Source organism: Periophthalmus magnuspinnatus, chromosome 11 (assembly GCF_009829125.3).
Source record: "Periophthalmus magnuspinnatus isolate fPerMag1 chromosome 11, fPerMag1.2.pri, whole genome shotgun sequence".
Lineage (NCBI taxonomy): Eukaryota > Metazoa > Chordata > Actinopteri > Gobiiformes > Gobiidae > Periophthalmus > Periophthalmus magnuspinnatus.
This window is the reverse complement of record NC_047136.2, coordinates 18,672,178-18,695,250: the sequence shown is the minus strand read 5'-3', so window position 1 is coordinate 18,695,250 and position 23,073 is coordinate 18,672,178. Positions and strand designations below refer to the sequence as shown.

At 37.6% G+C, this 23,073-nt stretch overlaps 2 protein-coding genes across 2 annotated transcripts in view; one reads left to right on the top strand and one right to left on the bottom strand.

Annotated features, from left to right (window-relative positions):
• Positions 1-4,415, top strand: part of eepd1 (endonuclease/exonuclease/phosphatase family domain containing 1) — a 38,342-nt gene extending 33,927 nt beyond the window's left edge. The window contains exons 6-8 of the mRNA XM_033975469.2: positions 86-233; positions 1,040-1,234; positions 4,026-4,415. Coding sequence (XP_033831360.1) covers positions 86-233; positions 1,040-1,234; positions 4,026-4,213 — 531 coding nt within the window. The 3' untranslated portion in view covers positions 4,214-4,415. The remainder of the gene's footprint in view (positions 1-85; positions 234-1,039; positions 1,235-4,025) is intronic.
• A 3,764-nt stretch (positions 4,416-8,179) lies between these two features.
• matcap2 (microtubule associated tyrosine carboxypeptidase 2) lies at positions 8,180-21,974 on the bottom strand. Its single transcript, XM_033975415.2, has 7 exons — positions 21,663-21,974; positions 18,479-19,125; positions 15,368-15,511; positions 13,514-13,646; positions 13,110-13,415; positions 11,858-11,955; positions 8,180-9,901 (listed from the first exon to the last, which is right to left on the bottom strand). Exons 1-7 carry the CDS (start codon positions 21,685-21,687, stop codon positions 9,743-9,745), a joined length of 1,512 nt encoding a protein of 503 aa, XP_033831306.1. The 5' UTR covers positions 21,688-21,974; the 3' UTR covers positions 8,180-9,742.
• Between the last annotated feature and the right edge of the window lie 1,099 nt (positions 21,975-23,073).

Sequence of the window (23,073 nt, the reverse complement as noted above, 5' to 3'; positions counted from 1 at the left end):
CAAGTTAGAAATGTTGAGTAGATGCACAGGGCTTATTTAGAAAAAGGTTAATTTTAAAAGTAATTATTAAAATGATTTAATGTAGGTGGGGTCCTATGAGCTCAAGCTGGTAAATGTGCACATGCAGACGACTCATGCAGAGAATGGAACAAATGGCACCAACGGGAAGAATGGACACTGTGATGAAAACAAACACCACCGACTGTCCCCTGGCATCCTGGAGACTCTCAAAGGTCTGTGCTCATTCAGATCACTAGAGAAACATCATCAAGACAAATAGTCAAATTTCCAAATAAACCAGCTTTATTCCAGTAAAATAATACACATTTGCTCTATATTGCACTAAAAGCTATAGTTAATAAAGGTACACATATTCTAGGTAGTAGTGGTAGTAGTAGTTTATTCATAGACTTCAACTTCCTGTTTATTACAACATTCTGGGGACTTCTCATCATTCATATTTAGTTTGAATTGTTAATTGCTTTGGCAACTGTGCAAATTTTTCATCACTCTGAAACTCATAGATAGTAGTTAACTGTGGATTGTACTGGGTAGTAGTAGGTAATCACAGTCACAGTAGTACTAGTAGTAGTAGCTGAGGTGGGTAATACCACTAAACAGTTACTTTACTATATTTACTTAGGGAACTTTTTTAAAGTACTGTACTTTTCAAAGTACTTTTCTAACAGTATACTTTTACTCCTACTTGAATAATATTTTTATTGAAGTACAATACTCTTACCTGAGTAAAAGTTGTGGTTCCTCTTCCCACTGTGAGTGAGTCTACAAGTGACACAAAACTTTATGTTGACAATGTGAAAGGTCACAGTAGTAGAGTAGTACTTGCATTAGCAGCAGCTGTAGTAGTGGCAGTAGCAGCGGCAGTTTTGTTGTGTAATACACAAAAAGATCACACAAAACTTGATACTTTCACTTTTGTACATGACTGATATTTGTAGTAATAATTCTTTTGTTAGAATAGAACATACATGTCTTTGTCTTCAAACAACGTCATGATCCTCTTCTCTTTTGGGTGCAGCTGAGAAGGAGCTGGTGGTGTTGGGTGACTTCGGATGCCCCCCTCAGGCCTCAGAGCTGGACATTCTGAGGAAGGAGAAGTTCTGCCCTCTGGTGGCCTCCTCGCAGTACACCAACATCAGCACACGCTCTCCACAGGGAACACGCTCCCTGGACAACATCTGGATCAGCAAGGCCTTGAAGAAGATCTACACCGGTCAGTCACAGCCCCAGAGGCTGGGAATGTATCTGCTAATATTAATGTCATCTGTTATGCTAGATTATTTAATGAGCGAGCATACCATGTTATAAGTCTGCTCAAAACATCATCAAAAACATGCCTGAAGAGGTTTTAGATGCCATCCATGCATGTTTGCGTAATCTAGTGATCTCTCTTGGTATATAAACTCTTCTTAGGGTAATCTAAATATGTTGTGTTAGCAGTTTATAGAAGTAAAATACCCCCTCTTAAATATAATACGCATCGGCCAGATTCTGAAAAAAAACTGTCCAATATTTAGTGCAGATATTTTTTAAAAGATGCATTAGTCTATGTCCATGTGTCATTCTGGTTTGTCCTCAATGCATCAGATGTGGCTTTTATAACATTTCTACATGAATTACATTGTTACATGAGCAGTGCAAACAATTTTTAATGAATTATATTTTTCCATGTTTTTATGACAGTAAAAAAGACTAGTGAGTAATTGAAATAGTAAAACAATTCATCTACAGAAATGGCTGTTAACACAATCAAAAAAACACAATCAGTTTTATTATAAAATACATTCAGTACTTTTTTACATAAGTTTGCAATTTAAATTTTCACCTAACACTTAACACGTTTACATAATTTGTGGGACTTGCTATAGATTAAAACGCTGATAAAGGTATCGGCTAATATTGGTTATCGGACACATATCAAGACAATTATTGCATATCGTATTGACTGGGAAAAAGTAACTATATATGGCCATCCCTGCGTTACAGACAGAAGGAGACACATAGAAGGTTCCTCTGTATCAGTAGAGTTTCTGGTACATCCTTATAATTAATTCTCTGCTCCACGTGGGACAAACAGGTGCAGTGGTAACTAGGGCAGCAAGAGTAATCACAATTATAATTTGAATGGTCGCAGTTAATCAAGCTTTATTTCAGCCTCCAGTGGGTCCATATAGAACATTAAAAACAGACAGAAGACAAATATAACAATAAGAATAGTCTATAGTCCACATAAGCAGTGCGTCCAAAGTTCAGAGGTGTATCCGACACTGCTCTGCTCAGGCATTACTCAAACATTTACATTTTCGTTTTGTGAGTCCTCAAGGTGCTTCATATATTTATAGACACAGTTTCTGGTCACAGCATTCAATGGGAGGGACTCTCCGTAAAATCCAAAGTGGATCATTATATGTAACCTGCAGCTTCTTAAATGTACTCTTACTATAACTGCACCAGAAGGGGGCAGAACTATTTTCACATTACAGATATGAAATTTCAGTGCCAGCATATTAGCTTGTGCGTACAGTTTGCAGTATTGCCTCTGAATGTCATCATCATCCCTGAGATTTAGTTTTATTTATTTATCTTTATTTATGCAGGGGAACCCAATTAGAGCACTTGGGCTCTCTTTTTCCATGGGTGCCCTATTTAAAATACAATACAAGCAGAAAAAAACAAACAAAACAAACAAGTATACAAGCCCATATAAAACAAAGATTACTCCCTCCAGACAGATGAAAAGCAGAAGCACAGTCTTTATACGCTCCTTTGTCCTCACCACCATCAATACGGTCTTTGTAGAGTTAAATTTAATATCATATATCCTCCCCGCAGTCTGAGCAGACTCTCAGCAGCTGCTGATGACCAGGTCATCTGTGTACAGTCGATGGTTCAAGAGTCTGTCTCCCATCATGCAGCCTGTATCAATCTCTATCTTCTTCTATTAGTTCAGTAAGAAATCTTTGAGTTTTATGTCCAAAATTCAGTTGCATTTCCCCTGGTTACCTGTCTTTTTACTCATCGATATAAAAATGCTAAGTTAGATCATTGTTCTAAGCTCACTAATCAGTAATACACAAGTGTGACAAGTATTGTAATCAAACATTTAAAACAGTGTGAACAGTGAAAGAATCAAAATGCAAATGTATTTTCATTTAATCAACTTTGAGGCTTTTCAAAATGTGTTTTGCCATGTTTTTCTTTGCCTGATTTAACCCCAGTAAAATTATTATTTTCATATTAAAAAGTGTAAGTAAAGTTTTCTTAGATTTATGTCAGTAATCTACAGAAATAAAACAAATATTAATAATAATGCCTTTCACTTGTAATGCACCTCTCACAGCACTGCACTGTAGTATCTTCTCCACATTATCCACAGCTGGTCCGGGGTGAACAGAGCAGATTCCCAGCTTCTGTAAATCTGCCCCTCCAACTACCACCAACACAAACACACAAAGACACACAGTGCATTAATATTAGGCAAGGTGGGTGAAGTGTTTTGTATAAAGAGAGAACCACCCCATTATATCTGTACTTAAATGTACATGTTTTTCCCATTCTCCTGCAGCATCTCACTTTGAACACACAAGTTACCATACATTTGTGGATTATAAGTACAGACAGACTGATACACCTGCATTTGCACTTTTTAGCACATCAGCCATGAGCCAGATCAGCCTTCAATCTCCAGCACAGGCTGCCTGAAGAAGCCTTATAAAGTTTTATTTTTACACTTTAGTGTGAAAAGCACAACAGCACAAATCGTGACTACTCAGCTCTCTTATAGGTTGGTGGTAAAAATGGGCTGTGAGGGAGTTTGTAATAAATTTAAATGAAAGTAATCAAAATTGGCCCTTCATATCAGCCATAAATATCGGCAGAGCTTATCAGCCATCGGTTTCTCTGGATAAAAAAAACTAATAATGGTGGATCTTTAATTATAAAGCTCTTGATTGATAATGTAGACAGCCTTATGACCCTATCACTCTTACCTCCTGTGTGTCCAGGTCAGTGTACGGTGGTGCGTGAGGGTATGACCAATCCCTGGATCCCTGATAACTGGTCCTGGGGGGGCGTGGCTTCTGACCACTGTCCCATTGTGGCCGAGCTCTACTTGGACCTTCCCTTCAAAGAGCTGCCCCGCCCCGGAGTCACTGTGGACCGAGGGGAGGAACTATCCAAACACGAGCGATGACATCACAAACACTGGACGCCGACATGACTGCTGCTTGTTAGTGAATGTGAATGAGGTTGTGTATTTAGAGATGGTTGTGGTAAGTTATAGAGCCATATTTGAAGAGACTGTAAAATATAATGTAATACTAAAACGGACGATATGAAGAGAAATGTGCCAAACATTTTCTAAAGATATGAATAAATAAATATACTTGCTTTGATGTGGCGTTTGTGGTCATCTCATTAATTTAGCTAAGATTAAAGGTCTGTATGTAGCCTATGCTCCTAGTTTAAAAGCTAAGAGCTAAACCCAAGTTCAGTTCTGATTAAATATATTATAATCACAACTGAGCTGGGTTTCCAGTGGTTTAACCTGGAGAAGACACAGGATTTTCCTCATTCTCAGTATATGGACAGCACCCACTGCAGCAGCAGAGGCAGCAGGTGCAGGTGCTGGGGTTTAGATACTGATCATTCAGATCAGAGAGAGTCCTTTTAGGTTTAAATCAACTGGATTTCAACATTGAAACTGGCAACCGAAATGAGAGACTCATGTGAGGGTTGCCTTGCTTTGTGATTGGATAACAAAACCAAAACACCAAATTATAACATAAACAGCTTGGCCATCATGTCCAGTGTTTTTGTAATTCAAAATAAATCAGCATTACAATTATTATCAGTAAAATTTGAAAATACGTCCTCATATCTCAGGACGTTAGGTCATGTTTATGGAATTTAAAATCAAAATCTCACATACAATTCCTTTTAAGAAGAGCAGAGCAGGGAAGCTGAAAGCTTCACTGATAAATTATGTACGCAGTGGCAGGCTGTGTGTAGCTAGAGTGAGCTTCTGTAATGGAAATGAGTGAGGCAGTGAATGCAACACCACTTTCTTAAGCTGCTTATGCAGTCTATAGAAGGTTGTTTTTGTCCACGCTGTTTTACGGACTATGCTGTTAATGAAGTGTTTACAAGCACACTCTCCAAATGCAAATACAGCATTACATATAGATTTGTAATTTATGTTTCAATAAAAATGAAATAAAATAAAAGCATGTGAGCTGAGCAGTTTTGCATCTCCACAAACATGACTCTTATTTGACCTAGAAGTGGGCCGCCTCCTGCTTGTTTCCATGGAAATGTTGTTCCTTTGGCTATAATTATATTCCTTATGTTTACGCATGGACAATGTTACAAAGTGTGATTTTAACTTCCTATTTACAGGCCAAGTTTGTGGAGAGACAACCCTTTTTGCAGTAAGAAAAATTCTTGCAATTGAAAATGCAAGATAGACATTTTAATGTCATACTGTGGAACATTCGAAGGAACACAATAGCATCTCCAAGGAGACAAGCAGGTGGCAGACTACCAGAAGTTATATAGTACTTTAACATTAAACAAAATCACACAATTTAACACAAAAAACGCTGGAGAACAGTGATATGTGAACTGCCAACTGTGATGAAAGGAGTTTTTGTAGTCTCAAATGCATTTTGATTTGATTTTAACTTAATCATGAATACCATACTGGATTTGACATGTGTTATTCATGGCGGTAAAGAAGAACGTGTATAATGGACAAGCGCCCTCTTGTGGAGCTTGCATTCACTGGGCTTCTCTTGACACTGATTACGTTTTATTATGACTCTTAAATAGGTTGTTGACAAATTGAATAATTTCATTATTTTTACCTTATTCACAAAGTGTATTTTTGACCAACATAATGGGAGCAAAGGGTCAAATGCACAAAAATGCACATATCAAATGTATTATTAGGCTACATTATCCAACACAAGTATAATATAGAGTAGATTGTGTACAGGTGGGAGAAAACTAAATGCATCTGTGAATTCTGCCACATAAGCCAGCTTCTTATTCAAACTCATTTCCCATTTTCTCAACCATTTAGGCTGCAATGCTCTTAAGGACCACACGAGAGAGCAAGTCTACTGTATTTCAAACCTAAAATAGAGTTTAAAATTTGAGTCCCTTTTGTTAACAAGAGTGTAATTTTATCTGTATTATCTGTGTTGTTTTAATTTGTTTATGACGTTCCTGGTTTAGGCATTAGGTTTTCACAGTTTTTATCCTTATTATTCAGACAATCCAGCCCAGGAACCATCTCAACCAATCAGTAACCATCCCTTCTCACTCCTCAACCATCACGATTCAGCAGCCACCAGCGGAACTTTTAGTGATAGTCAGTGTTGTGTTCGGGACAGTCGCACCAGCTCTCTTTCCCAACTTTAAATGTTTTTCTTTTACTTCATCTACAATTGTTCATGTGTCCTTGAGAATGTAAATTAATCTCAGTATTATAAGTATTTGTACTGCATATGCCGTCAATCCAGCCTTAATTAGGTCTGTTTCCTTTGTTCGCGTTACGCAATTTGCGCCAGTGATGCATTCACGGACCGGCAGACCTTTGTATTTTCACTGCACTCTGCTGCCGCCTGTGGTGCATTCAAGGACAATTGGAATTTTGTTCTTTAGGCGAGAAAGTGCCATTCTCTCACTTTTATTCATTATTGCTTTGTATTATCATATGTAGCTTATTTCTAATGTGTTTTGTTTTCTATATTGTGTATTTACATGTTTGTTATGTTTATTAATACCATATATCTGATATTTCATTTGTTGTATCATTCATCACATTCATAGTATTTATTTTCTGCCTTTTAGAAACCATGAACAACTATGAAACATGAACATGAATCATGAATATGAGCATAAACCGTAAACACAACTTCAATAAAGAGTGGTAGAGTGTGGACCGGTGTCTGGTCACTTTGTTCTTGCCGAACAACCTGGGGAGATTGTGGATACTGAACTAGTCCTAAATACAGTCCTTTCCTGAGGGCACAAGTTTGGGTTTCTTCCCAGCACCTCATTTACACCTTTGATATAAAATGCCTATTCTTTAAAAGTAATGTTACTATTACTTAACACTGTTGTTCAGACTAAGAATAGAATGGTAGGCTAAAAGATGATGAAGAAATGTGGTTAAAAAGTAGTACTTAAGGTAACCTCCAGATCATAGTTTGGACATCTCGTTTATATAAAAAGAAATATACATATTGTATATCCAGTATCATAAATGCATGTAATATATTGCCCACCTTTAACTACAAGGCAACTGTTACTCTCCTCAGTATGTGCACCTTTAGCTACACCTGTCATGATAACACATTTTGAAGCCCGATCTATTGCTAGAGAGAAATATTGTGATAAAAGAATATTGAAACAACTTTTTGCCACTAATTAAGATGTAAATAATGCAAGATAATCTCAGTAAATCATTTTTAAACATCAAAAAAACAAACAAAAAACTAAAAACTCACTTTTGAAAAGAAAAAGTACTCACGATAAAAACTGAGGTTCAAAGTATATTGTTGTCAGTTGAAATAGTGATTATGACAGACCTTCCTTTAGCAGATGTTCCATCCACTCTGTACAGTGACTCATGAATAAACTAAATGTAAAGAGGCCTTCTGTGCTGTTGTACAATAGGGTTTAATCTGTTAATTGGTACGTTTAAGTGTCACCCTAGCTGTCATTGAGATGGGTGCTCTGGGTGGCCGTGGGATCTCTTGGATTGCACTATTACTACATCATTCACACGACCCTGGTTTCCATCTGAAACTGGACCCTACTGGACAAAATGTGCAACGACAGCCCAGATCAGCACTACTTAAGAGGGAAGCTGTTCCATGTTACTACAAATGTCACCAAAATTTAAGACACTAGAAACATGTAAACAGTGTCCATGTGCCTTGTGTTGTATCTGTGGGTAAGTCCTTCATCTAAACCACATAAATCAAATCTGGCTGGTAGGGCATCTGGCATAAAACTTGACAAAACAAAAATCTGATGTAAAAGAGGTTAGTCAATTTATATATTACAAATTTCTAGTAAGATTTTTTTGGAGGAAAATACAAGTTACGAATTTGTCTTATGGTAATGACAGTTACCACAATGAATGAGTCACATTTTGCATGTTTTTATTTTATTTAAACATAACATCACATAGAAATACCACTGTTTTAACAATCGGTGACATATATTCTATAATCAAATAATGCCCAGGTCATCAGTGCAACTTGAATATCATAAACAGGGTAAGAAAGTGCAATATTTAAACTAGGCTTTATATCAGTGTCCATCGACTTCACAGTACTAAAGTCTACAATTATTGCAAACATTGTCCAGCTGTATTAAATCATTGCCATTTTGCTAAAGGCTAAAGGCAAGTAATTATCATGATTACATTGTAGTGCAAGAGTGTCCACTGTAGTGAAAGTAGGTAAGTGCACTTGGTCCTATAGGTAAGGTTAATATTTTAATCTATGTTTCAATATTGGATTTATCACAAGACAGGATCATTTTCTGATGGAATTCTAATGGAATAAAACTTCAAAACCTATTCTATTTTGGATTACAAAGAGAAATATTTGGTAATGATACTGATCGATGCTGCATTGGTTATGGCAACATAAAGTAATGACTCGTATAAATGCACTCTCTCCCTCTCTTCACACTGCCTTGACCCTCTCTTTAACACAGCAGCAAAAACATCATCCCTCTCAGCCTCTCAAAATGGTAATGTTGACTAAATCTATAACAGCTTAAGGGCATGACAATATTGATCAGACAGTGCCATGAAGCGGGTAACCTAGAATATTACACATTCTACTGAAAAACAAACATATGTTGCTTTCAAACTGCAGAATACCATGGGAATAGCCACTAACAATTATTTGGTATTATTATTATATGATATTTCTTCGTTCTCCAATTAGGACTCAGCAGCATTGCGTAGTCATTTTTGGTACAAATGAAAAGAAAAATCTGGTGCTTGCTAGCGTGATCTGCAGTTATCCATCAGAGGTGCTGACTCTTTGTTGCGACGGCGTTTGCGGCGACGTCAGCTCCCATTGAGCATCGACGTTTTCCAAAGCAGAAGTCAGCGGACGTCTTTGGTTTATCAAGTCGTTTCTTGATGAATATTGTGATTTAAAATGTTCAAATTATAACAATGATGCGCAAGTAGATTATAACTATATAGCAGACACAAGCGCAATGGGTCTTTTTAAAGATACGCTATGTAACTTTTCTGGTGGACAGTCTGTCATCTGTTTGTCGCCATGGAGATGTTATTACTTTGCTTTACCTAGAATGTTACACAGGTGACATCAGCGGGGCTAGTTACAGGTCAGATCTCAAGGTATTTTTCTTAATAAACATAGTACTAAATATCTACGGTGGAACATTCCAGGAGCATCTTTCAATGAGCCATGAACCAGGTATAGAAGAAAAAACATCTACATTTTAGCAATATTTAACAGTTTGTGATGTCATTTCAAACTCGATTTCTGTCCTGTTATAGTTGGCACAAACACGATTTAATCTACCACGAATGAGGTATCAACGCTGAAGTGGTCCTATTCATAATTTGACACATAGACTTCATAACCACTACTATTTTACTAACATGCACTAAATGTCTCTACCCATTGGCAGAGTGTGCGTGGTTTAATTTGCTTGTTGCTTAGATAATGGTCCTGAGTTCTTCGTCTGTGAGCTGGTTGACCGCCATGATCTTGGTCAGCTGTTCCTGATACTTGGACTGGTCCTGCATGAAGTGGGGAATCCGAATGTTGTCCATCTGAGCCAGAGGTTTGAGTCTGTCCACGTCCTCAAAGGCCACCTGAAAATATCAAAAAAGAAAATTGTTTGAGAAAAGGTTAAAACAAAATGGTTAAAATAAAAAAACGTTATAACTGAGGTGGAGAGCAGCTCAGAATTCTATGGTTTAATCTGCTATTTAAAAGGTACAGCATGTAACTTTCTCAAGGTCACCTGCGTGATTCAATGGAAACTTAAACTTCGTCATGAAGATGGATAACTTTATACCATACTGTGGAAGATTATAGCCAAAGGAACAACATTTCTATGGAGTCTAAGAGTCGGGTTTGTGGAGAAGCAAGCCCACTCACTGTAAGGATGTATGTTTGTTTTTGTTTTTTTTTCAATGCAATAAACACAACCAAAATGAGAAATAAACAAAAAAACAACAGGCTAAAATGGCTTTAACTGAATATGCAGATGTTGACCTGGTTTATGGTTAATATATCTGTAATCAACACTGAGTCAATCCAAATGACAAAAGTACTAAAAGTGGTGGCAATATTCAAACACATTTTCACGATTGCTGTCAGGACTTTATACCAGAAGATTCATCTCAAACAAATACTAAGGTAAATGTATCACTGTAATTAAAAGAAATAATTGGAAAAAAATGTAACAACGAGTACCTCTGACACTGATACTCTAACCCCAAGAACTCACCTACCTCCCCTGGCAGAACATGCAAACTTCAAACCAGGGACCTTCTTGTTTTGGGGTGACAGTGCTAAACACTTTGCCTCCATGCCTGCCAACCTAAACCCAAACTTTACGTCACTTCTTATATCACTTTTGGTGCAGTGCATGAGTTTGCGGATTATTCTGGGGTTTGCTTTTTGCTTGGGTTATATAAGGCTACACTTTCCTCCCAGTATATTTGAGTCAGGCCTTAGGGGAATACAGAACGTCACAGATGCAATAAGAAAATGTTACAGATACAATACAAAAAAGTACAAATGAAGCAAGATGGGAAGGAGGCAATCTAAGTAAGTATCTAGTAAAGTTTATACATTGATACTTTGCAGTGACGCCTGGGGTGACAGTTACCATGGTGACACAATGCCAGCGGTGAGTATTATATTTATTTGAGTTATGTTACTTTTTATAGTACTAGCAGTATCATTTTACTCCTACTTTAGAAAAAGTTTCGTTCCTCTTCCCACGGTCTATAAGCGACAAAAGCTTTATTTTTGACAATAGTTAATAATTAGAACATTTGTGTTTCTTGCACCGCTCCTTCAAATATGATTTCGTTTGTCTCATTTTTGTGTCTATCCTCAAAAATACCAGTTTATTTAATGTTTTGTCCTTCAAATTACATTGTTTTAAAATTATAAATCAGACATTACGTCCAGACAGTTACTCTTTAAGTTACTCTTACTTGAGTAGTAGTTTTCCCAAATACTTTTGTACTCTTGCTTGAGTAATGTCTTGGACCACTACTTTGTACTTCTACTTGAGTAATATTCATTTGAAGTAGTGTTACTCTTGAGTATAATTTTTGGGTACCCATCCTGCACAATGCACACATTAGCAAACACAGACCAATACGTTTTTATATGGAAAAACAAAAAAGTACAACATGAATTTAAACAACACATCTTCAGGAGTCTGAGATCAATATGAGAGTTCATGGTCCTGTTTAGGTGTTTGATTTTCAACAAACACATGATAGCGACTAACTGAAAAAGTGTTGCTAATGCTAGGTAGCTTGTAACTGTAATGTTGAGAGGGACTTGTTTCACAGCACAAATCAGCTCACCTGTTGTAGGTCCAGCTATGTCAATTCTTTAGAGTCAATTTGTTTTAACACAAAAGTCTAACTTGAGTAACAGAGCTTCAGACAGAGCAGTGCCTCCAGTTAACTTTACCCCCTCAGGGAGTGTTGATGACATCAGCTGCAAAGTATCAATACTAAGACCCCGTGTTTTGACCATTCACTAATTTCAGTGTAATTTTCAAATGTCGACAGCCTCACCTTTCCCAGCGACATGAGGAGAGGAAAGTTGATCTTGTCTCTGTATCGTAGGATCTTCAAGATGCCATCCAGATACACCTGGTCCTTACTGAAGCAACCTGCAAAGAAATGCATAGAGAAATGTGGTTAACAGACAATTTTAGATGTACGCATTTACAATTTATGAGTTCAAAAACATTTACTTTAGCTCTTGAATATACATTATAGTAATTATATAACAGTCAACTCACACTATAGCCACTGAGGCGCATAGCAAGAGAACATGAAAATCACTTTGACCTGAATAGGCAAATAACCAGCTAGAGCAGTGTTTCTCAAACTTCAGACAAAGGACCACTTTGTTGCTAAAAACCAAACTGCTGACCACCTATGCAAACATTTCTCACACCTCCAGTACAAAAAAGAGAGATTAAAATTATTTATTCATGAATAAGACCAAAAGAAAAATTACTGTACAGCACTGCTATTGAAATAAAAAATACTTACAAAAATTAAAAGTAGTTTATAAAACTCAATCTAAGCCCATCAGTTCAGCATCTTTATCACACTTCTCCTCTAATATTAATATATATGAGCGAGAGGAGCTCTATGGTAACACACTTGGGAGGGGCTTGTCATCGTCAAAGTCAACTCTTTCTGCCCAAATTGGCACAGCACAGAGGGATTCTTATTTAAGTACAGAAACAGAGCAGAAGAGCAGAACATGACGTTTCGTCCTACCGTATGTCCCCTTGTGTGCGAGCACGGTGCCGCTGTGTGCATACTAGGAATGCATCGATACAATACTGGTATTGGATATTGGTGCTGATATCTAAAGTTTTGGTGGAGCAAATATTGCTTCAGCTGATATCCCATTTTGGTCTAAGTCTCGTTGGACATGGGCAGCAGAAACGATATACATAAAAGTATGTTACTTAGCAACCATAATGTTAACAAGCGCCAAAACATCTCTAAAGTACACAACAGTTATCATTTGACAAATAAAAATAAATGACACCTTTATTTTGTTAAATGAAGGCTTAAACTGTCACATAAATGCCTTCCTTGTGTGTAAATTGTCTGCAGTTTTCCGTGTTGATGGCATAGGCAGAGGGATTCTGTTTTTCCAACTTTTTGCTTTCTACATCCATAAACTGCCACTTAACTGATGTAAAATTACAATAAATATTTACCACATATCTATCCTACCAAACCAAGTGATAATTATAAAACTCTTTAATCTGTCATGCACTTTAACCAGCATATGTCTAACCTGACAGTGCAGTGTCCGTCTGGCCCCTCTTGGCTCTCACACAGTAGTCCCAGCGGGTGTGGGGATCCTGGAGGAAGCGTCCCAGGCAGTGGAAGAGCTGGCAGAAGGACATGCTGCTGGCCTGGTACACGGTGTAGTAGAGCAAGGCGGCTCTCCAGAGGGTTGGGTCCCTTCTGTAGAGCACACTGTGGATACTGGCCAGACCCTCCTCTGTGGGGTTCAAGGGCTTCAGGTTGTGCCTCCGGCGCCCTATGCTCGTGCTCCACGGCTGGTGCAAGTTGTTTAGGCCACGGAAGTAATGAGTGCCTGTGAACGGAGGTGGGTAGTACTCCATTACAATAACTTTCTCTTTGTTCTGCTCATGGTATAGCTTGACATAAAGATTGTATAAGTTGAACATGTACCGATTTCGTGTCGGAGCATCCCCTCCAGCCAGTGCTCCCTGGCTGTGGCTGTGTTGATGGTGAGAGTGGGCCTGCTGTTCACTACAGTCATGGAGGCTCTGGAGAGGAGGTTATCTGTCACCTGCACCACGATCTCAACATGCAAAAGGTTCAGACAGTTAGAAGATGTATAATTGGATCTATAGACATGTTAGCTGTAAGAAACACAGAAAAGGGAAATTGCACATGCAATTATTAATTATATTACAGATATGCAAATGATAATTTGCAGTGACATCACACTGGGGGTTTTCAATATGTATCTCTATGGTGGAATGTTCAGCAGTTACCACAGTGACACAATGCACACACTAGCAAACGCAGCATGATAAGCCACAAGCTAGCTAATGCTAGCTAGCTTGTGGCTGTAATTTTATGTGAGAGACTCATTTAACAGAACAAATCATCTCACCAGTTGTAATTCCACTTAAGTCAGTTCGCTAAATCAGATTGTGTCGAAACAAAGCTCAGATTAAAGTCTAACAGATCTTTAGACAGAGCACTGCCTACAGTTAGCATCACACCCGCAGGAAATGTTGATGACATCAGCTGCAAAGTATCAATATAGTGTGATTCTCTGCAGACAACAGAATCACCCTCCTCCATGGAGTTTTATGATATATGGAGCCTGATAACACTAGTTTAGATCTCTACAAACATATACTCAAATGCATGGGATTTTCATATTAGTGAAAAAGTAATTCATGGGAGTTGTCTTAAATATTAAAGACCCTGTGCGTAACTGTCATTTCTACCAGTTCAGGACACATTTTACTTCATGCACATTTTACTTCATGCAGTACATTGTAAGCCATTTGAGATAAAAGTAGACTAAAATATTTTAAAATGTATAGGCAATATTATTCATAGTATGATAACCATAAAGAGGCAACTGCTAGGGACAGACTTTTATCATCAGAGATGTTTTAGGATAAACAAAATGAAAACAGTTCCTTGCGATCATCCCAGACTGTTGTAGCTCTGTCAACACAGAAAGGACTAAGTGGGAGGGTCAGTTTTGGTTTTCTTAAATGTTTTAAAAATGTAGAATGAGGACTAAAACTTAAAAAAAACCCACACAATCTAAAGGTTGTTCAGTCGTATCATATGGCTCTTTCTACAAAGTAGAATGCTTCAGTTACAATGGTTTCGCCTTTGCAGTTAGACTCTTGAGGAGTCTTATCTCTCACACAGTGAGTAAGTGTGTGGTGGTGCTCGGTGACATGTTCTTAACTCATTATGTAATCTTTGTTGTGTTTGTTACATAAACGCCACTTCTACAGGAACGAACTCCAGTAAAGACGTGACGTTTATAGTATAAAGTTTTCATTATTATTACTTGGAATAGTACCTGCGCTAAATAATTATTGTAGTTTATACCAGTTAAGTGACAGTTTGTGTGAGCTCTAAAAGGGAATGTACCTCCAACTGTTATCAACACTGAAGATTCCATTCAATATATGTGAAAAACTGAACACAAAGGAGGTATTTTTGTCACAGTTTAACAAAATAAAAGTGTTATAATTTATTTGAATTAGTCTAATCATAAAAATTGTGTAGTTTAGACAGGTTTTAACCCTTAACATTATCGTTGCTAGGTAACAACCATGTTATAAACTTTACTTTTTTTTTTTTTTTAAGTAGAGAATACTAAGCAATATATTTAAATATTTTTTGTATATCCTACTAGTGTGCGCTACTGATGGAAAAGCTCTGAAAAGTCAATTTTCGGGTTATAGGTCTGAGTAATTTTTGAGTTTTTTTGTTTATTATTAATTTAAGCAAAATTTTCTTTCCAGCCCTTCTCCAACTCACCTCTCCCACACAGCCCTCCTTCTCCATGTACTTCTTGACACTGGTCCAGATGCGGCTCTTGCTCAGCAGACTGCCTCCTGTCACCTGCTCGAAGCGCTCATAGCTGCCATATCTCTGCAGGGCCACCTCCATGATGTGCACTGCCTGCACAACACAACCACAAGAATTCATTCGGAGTAAAGATTTAACGGTCCGATATTATGTCAAATTGACTCTCATGAACTTTTAGTTACATTGGAATCTTGTTTCCTCATTAAAAACATACCCGGGGTTGAGTTTTGTTTCATTCACACATGTTTAAGTAGTCCTGCATTATAACTCTGCCAACATCTCCAAACCTTGGTTTCTTGGTTTACACCATAGACTGTATAAAGAAGTGGACTAACAAAGTGTAATGTCACCCACTGCATTCAAAAGAAGCAAATCGAGGCTTGTAGTTATATGGACAAATTTAGAGCCGAGTTCCATATTTGGAATTCCAACCGAGATTATCATAGCAACCAAGAGCCAAACAAGGTCATTAGTTGTTAGCTTGTTAAGTTGTTAACGCCCCTTTCCGCCCGTACCTCTGGTTGAGAAGGGAGAGAGCGCTTAGCAACGCTGTCAATCCAATCTGTTGCTAGTGCTAGCAGGGGCACAAGGCACATGATTTGTCTGTTATTAATGTTCATATCTTTATTTACACACAAAATAGCAAAATAAAAACACCAGGATCATGTAGAGTGGGTCATGTAGACCAAAATGAGGCGTCTGACAGCAGCAGTTACAAAGAATGGATGGAGCCAATAGCACACCATGTTCATTTCCTATTCCTATGTCCATACAGTCCATGCTTTACATAGAACCTATTTTGCCAGACAACACCATTTGCCAACAATACCATTTGTAACAACAGCTTTTTAATTGCTGGACTTACTCGTTTCAGTTGGAACACTAAGGACTTTTTAAAATATTGAGTAGCACTTTTCACGTCATAGCTGTCCTCTATCTGTTACAAAGTGAGTCGTGTGCATGTACAGTATTTATGAGGTGTAATTGTGACAGGGAAACTGGACTGAAGTAGGACAGATCTGAAGTAGCATGTGGAGGATCACGTTACTGCACTTGCTCCGGCTCCGGTGTGAACTACTAGTATGTCCCGCTAGTGTGCACTACTAGTGTGTACTGGTGTTACTGAGCCACACATCTACTGAATAATGAGTAACAACACATGTCCTACATCCAACTGATTTGATTTAAGGTCATGGTTAAACTGCTTGCGGATTTTAAGACAAGTTAAAGTTCTGAATCTAATTTTTTACCATGTATTTGAGCAGAATGTGTCTTAATGAACCGAATAAGCTTGCTGTGCACTGTGTTAACATTTCCATGACATTAACAACACTCTTGTCACTGAAAGTTGTGTCAAGCGGTGAATAATTAGGATGCTCTGAGTGCATAAGGTAAGTGAGGAAAAAGTTGGACCACTGCAAACTATTTAAAATGAACTAGTTCTGAGTATTATAGTATAGTATATTTTGCATAATACCCCCTCTTTATGACATAAAGAGTTATTTTTAAATTAATCATCTTCCAAATACAACAGTTACTCTACAAATTCACTGATGAACATGTTTTTGATGATCAGATTTCTTTCATGCTGTAAACACACACCAGTAATCAGATCTAATTAATTATCTGATTACTCTAGTTATCAGATTTTTACTGCTCATGTAAATGTACCCATTGATTTGAAACATGTGTTAAGACTTTTCCCGAGTTAAAATAATGAGAGTGATTTTTTACTTCCATAACGCATTAATAATTTATTTTCAAAAATGTTCCTCCTAGTTCAAGTTTGTCTATGTCCTCCGAAGTGCATCTCATCTCTGTAACACAAGCCGTTTCACAAATGTGCAGGAACAACACCTGGAAACCTGGTGTAACAATAGCCTGTATGCGAGAGTCATATTTGTGTAGAAGTAATTACTGACTGGATCAGTTAACATCACCTACTTCTGATGTCTCACAAAGGGGTTGTTAGAGCTAAGAACGAGTAACTTTCTGGAGGTAACACACAAACTATGCTTTCGAACATTCTCCACGGAGATAAGTTTTTTGCCATACTGTGGCATGTTACAGCCAAAGGAACAACATTTCCTTTAGTCTATTTTTTTACTGTGGCATTAAATACCAAATTCAAAACTAAAACTTACAAAAAGGACCCCACTTGCCACTATCAATACCTGTACAACATTTGAGAAACATTAGCTTAGACAAAGTGCAGTCTGTAACAGAAACCCCAGAGAGTACGGTACAAAGAACATTATGCCATCTTGTTTTCCTACAGTCTGAGGCCTGACCTGCAGCTAGACCTGCAGCTGGACTTGGTCTGGCAATAAAGTGCTTCTATAGCAGGTGTCACTCTCCTGAGAGGCAGACAGGTGCAGGCAGGAGCAGGCAGGAGCAGGCAGGAGCAGGCAGGAGCAGGCAGGAGCTAATGGGAACAGGACTGAGGCAGCCAGCTCAGCACCACTCTCATTGAGCCCATCTGAAGAATGACCTGTCACTGCCTGTGGACTTCAGCATTTACTGCACACAAGTGCAGCTTCTAGACACTTCCATCTGGTGCAACACACATCTGCATATTCTGCATAAGGTACACCTGGAGTCACCCATTACCACATCATCAGCATTTATATAACATAGGTCATATAATTAAATATGTATATATGTATGTCATACTAAGGGGTTCATACAATGGTAGCACAGGCAATGCTCATTTAAATATTTTTGGAGTAAATGTGTCAGTTATTCCACCTACTAATAAAAAAGCTAAAAGCTAAATTTATATTGCAGTTTGTTTTACACAATGGGGCAAACAGATATTTGCTGACACCAGTATTTAACTTTTAAAATCCATAGTAAGGCCCACACACACACATATTATATATATATATATATATATATATATATATATATATATATATATATATATATAAAAATCACCCATCCATAGCAAATATAAGACTAAGGGGAGCCACCATAGTATTCTCCATTAATGGGAAACACTGCATACTATGGCTTACTGAAGCATTTACACAAATTTGTACCATGCCTCCCCAGCTTTACCTGTGTCAGAAAGCGATCCGATGCAGTTCCATGTTTCGCCAGCACAAGCGGAGGTAGCGGGTTACTGTATTCAAACTGCGGGTTGTAGGTGAAGTCGGACTTGAAAAACTTGGTCTTCTCCTGCTCCACGTTGGTCGGCTTGATCGCAGCCAGGATGCACAGCCGTCTGGAATTCTCCGACTCCTCCAGCTTCACCGGCTTGTTCAGGTAGGGAAGCTTGGTAGAAGGTAGACTGGGAATGTAAGCTTTCCTGAGATACGATGAACGCGGAATCAGACCCAAAGTACTCCCCACTACAGACATACTTTTGCTAGGCCGGTGTAGACTGGAGGTACTGCTTGAAAAAATATAGTTATTTTGAATGGCTTTGCTAGATTCTTGACTCTTTCTAGAAGCTGGATGTTTTTTCTTGTTCATCGACAAACTTTGTTTCACTGCTTTTCGCTTTTTATGTGGCGAGCGTTTGGGATTTTTCTTGTCTGCATCTTCGGCCTGGAGCAGGACATTGTAGCTGCTAGAGCGGAGGGTCAGGAGGTCTTTGAGAACATCCGCGGGGAACTTGTCCAGATAAACTTGGCTCGGACTCACCACCTTGTCACTGAGGATGGATTTCTTGGACAGTTCCACCTTAGGCCAGTGGAGGCATTCTGAAAAGAGATAGAGAGAGGTTATAGAGTGGTAAACTAAAGCATGTGCAGAGCTTTTAGCAAGATAGACTAATCCTCTTATCAGGGTGGGGGGAAATTAGAGCTATTCTCATTTTACAAATGAATGGCACTAGGGGGAATGTGCAATAAAAAACGTATGATGCTAGGTTCTTTTAGGGGTGTTGAAAAAAACTAATTCCTAAAGGTGAATTAAACACCTTTGCCAGACCTTACTCTATCCACAATCAAATTTCCAACAACTGCGTTTCCACCCATATAAAATGCATATTTCCAAAATTCTCATCAGAAAAACACATAACAAATGTAACTTAATCCCCATTTCCATCAAAGCATTCAAGAGCATGACTGGGTGTTGGTTACCTGACAGTGACAGTGACACTTTCTGCATCATGACACCGCTAATCCTGCAGAGGGCGCACTGTGTAAATTCTGATTAGTTTGACTTGGCCAGATGCGCACTTTTTTCTGTTATTTAGCCATTTGCTGCATACATTTGTGCCAATCCTAAAAGTTAACAGGTTCTTTAAATTGTAATAATACTATACATGTGTTTTGCCACAAAGCTAAAGGCTGCTGCCTCTGTCTTTGCCAAAGTACTGCACTGAAGATGAAAAAGAATGACTGCTGAAGTCCTGCAACTTGTCCACAATGCTGGATGAGTGTAAACTTTCCCTTTTAGTTACTCTACTAATGAAAATTAGACAGTACATATGGGTCTCTGGGAATGCCATTGGTTGGCAAACCTCGTTTGTTTTTAGCTCGAACCTCAAAAATTTGAGGTTCGAGGTGCGGTGCAACAAAGTTTGTTTAGCTATGCTCCACTGGAGGATTTTGGGCCAATAACAATCAATGTGACGGAATTATGTTGGCTTTGTCCATCACCTGTGGGATTCTATATTTGCTGCCCCCAAATGCCTCCAAAATGTGGTTAAATCAAAAACCACCTCAAAAGTGAGTGAATAAACCTTTATACAAATTAAGGGTTCTAATTGCGATATCTGTGCTTCCACATCCCGTTTACTTATGCAAATCTTCAAAATCTGCATTAAACACAAGGTGATGGAAACGCAACTACTGATGCACACTTGAAAGTTAGATTCTGCACTTATTATACAGTGACAGCACAGATTAAATAACAGTGCACTCAAGTAGAGTCATGCTATCACAAACAAGCAGTCATCATTTCAGTGCTACAATCAATGAGACTGCTCAGCCACCAAATCAAATACTATTACCTAACAGAAGATGCAGTCAAAATACTGCATTTCATTATTTGAGTAAAAGTAAAGATACAACTGGTCAAATATTACACTAATACAAGTAAAACTAATTCAGTCAAAATATTATTTAAGTTAAAGTACTGAAATATTTGCTGCAGAAATTACTTACAGAAATAACTTTTTTTATATGAACCATTTTAAATAAATGTTGCGAATGAAACTTTGTGACATCAAAAATAATAAAATACAGCAGGTTACTTCAAAAAACAAAGGCAAAATGGATTTTAGTCGTACCCTTTTGCATCCGCCTTGTATAATTAGTAAAAAGTTGTCAAAGATTACATTGAAAAGACAATAAATACATTTGATTAGAACTGCAAATATTGAGCCCTAAAATTGATCAAAGCCAAATCACAACCAAATCAGTGGCATCACACCCACAACCTGTAACAGGGTTTTAAGTCTGTCACAGGACATCTGCACAATTTGTGTCTACAGAGAGCACTATGAGGCTTAAATGAGACAAATTACACGGAAAACTGCTCCAACAATGAACTTTGCACTTGGAGCCTTTTTTAGTGTACTGGAGTAGAAAGTATATGTGTCTTTTTTTTTAAATGTATTGGAGTCAAAGTAATAAGTCTTCAAATAAAATAAAACTTAAGTTGTGTACAAATTCTCAAAATCTGTACTTAAATAAATGTATTATTATCACAGCACACATTTAAAACAAATCTAATAAATAGTGAGGGGATGAAACAAAGTAAAAGTAGTAAAGTATTTTACTTCAGTATAAATTTTAAGCATCTGTACTTTGATACATTTTAAAGTTGATACTTTTTACTTTTACTTCACTACATTTGAGAGTAGGTATCTGCACTTTCTACTCAACTATATTTTCACTACACGACATCAGACCTCAAAATGCGCGAAATATTTTTACTTTTTACGTACATTTTTAAAAAGGGATACTTTAATACTTTTACTGAAGTAGAGTTTTTCATGTGATACTTTTACTTTTACTTGAGTGTTTTTTGTACTTTAGTAACAAAACTGAGTACTCCTTCCATCTCTTATAGTAGATAAATGTAAGTGCTATAGGAAATGTCAAAGCAACCCAAAATAGTCCTAATTATAATAAGAGTTGCTAGCCCAGCCTATAATTCTAATGTGATTGCTGATTGATAATCTGCTATGGTTTGGACACGTGCTTTTGAAGTGCAAATGGCTGGAATGCTAATGCTAGTCAGCAATACCATTGTCATGTCGGTGCTAATATACAAGCAAAAGTCTTACCTGTTACGTTTATAGACTCCAGCATGGTTGGTTGAGTTTATTTAAAGGTTAAGGAGAGGAAAATCCAAGTCTAGACACAGATTAGCCGCACTTGTACAATTTAACCTCGTCGGCAAGGGCAAAGCGACAGTTAAACAGATATTTTACGGAATAGAAAACTACAAAAGTACGATTAAATTGTAGGTAAAAAATAGATTACGCTCCAGTTGGACACAGGACTGTCGATCGCCTCGTCTTCACGGAGTCCAGACGAGAAGGAGGCAAAAGAGCTGAGAGCAGAGAAGTACAGCGCTGCATCATCCGCTCAGCGGTTTCCATGGTTTCAGCGGGGGCGTGTCGACGTTGTTCGCAAGGGCTAATGGGAGATGAAGTCCACATAGAGCCTTCAAAAAATACGGATTGAAGTATGACAGTGTGTAATTGTGGCTTAAAGATGCTACAGCTTCTATTATTTTGTAGTCTGATTTTTCTACAATATCCTACAGTTTCAGCAACTCATTATGAAATATATGCTATATGTTTTATTTCCAGAATTGTGTCCTTGAAGTCCCAAAATTGTAACACTCACGTGAAAGGTTGGACAATAACTAGCCTACTTTTCATTATTTTTCTCAATTTACAGTAATTGTAATTGGGAAAAAGAATGAAAGTGCTTCATAACATTTATCTTCCCATAAGTACATATGAACAGTAATAAAATAAACCTTTATTTGTCTCACAATGGAGAAATGACTGTGACTACGCAAAGTTCAAGAACAGCAGGAGAATAAGAGCAAGCAGCTAAATCAAGATCAAGATAAATTATATTATAAAGATTCACATTAGACACAAACTAGTACAACACTGTCAGCAGAGTAAAGGTATAAGAATATAAACATGTTGCACAGTAAGAAGGCTCTGACAATAGACTTCTTCTACACTTTACTATATGGTAATACTGTACATTTCATGTAGGCTACTGATAAGCTAATTATGTGTACCACCACATGGCACTGCATATAACAGGCTACACACTGTAGTTACAGACAACACACAACACAGTCAGTGGAAAAAAAAATTAAGTCCACTATATTAAAACGTTTGAAATTGTGAAAGAATATGAAAAAGGTGGTCTTCAAGCAATTGATTTTGAATGTTTAAACACAGTAGTAAAAATGAAATGATTCAAATCTTTCCCAACAGAAAAACAGTACTTGGTTTTGTCTCTCTCTTATTTAAGAAATGGGGGTATTGTGTTTGTCCTTAGATGTGATTTCATGTAGAAAAGCTCCCAGTGAAATTGTCCTTTCATAAGCAGGTCTTGTTAAAATGGAAACTCATGTACAGCCACAGTTTGACTCCACATCAAACTCTAATCTGTAATAACAGATAATAACATATATGTGCTTTGTAATGGGAAATCTCCCTTTAT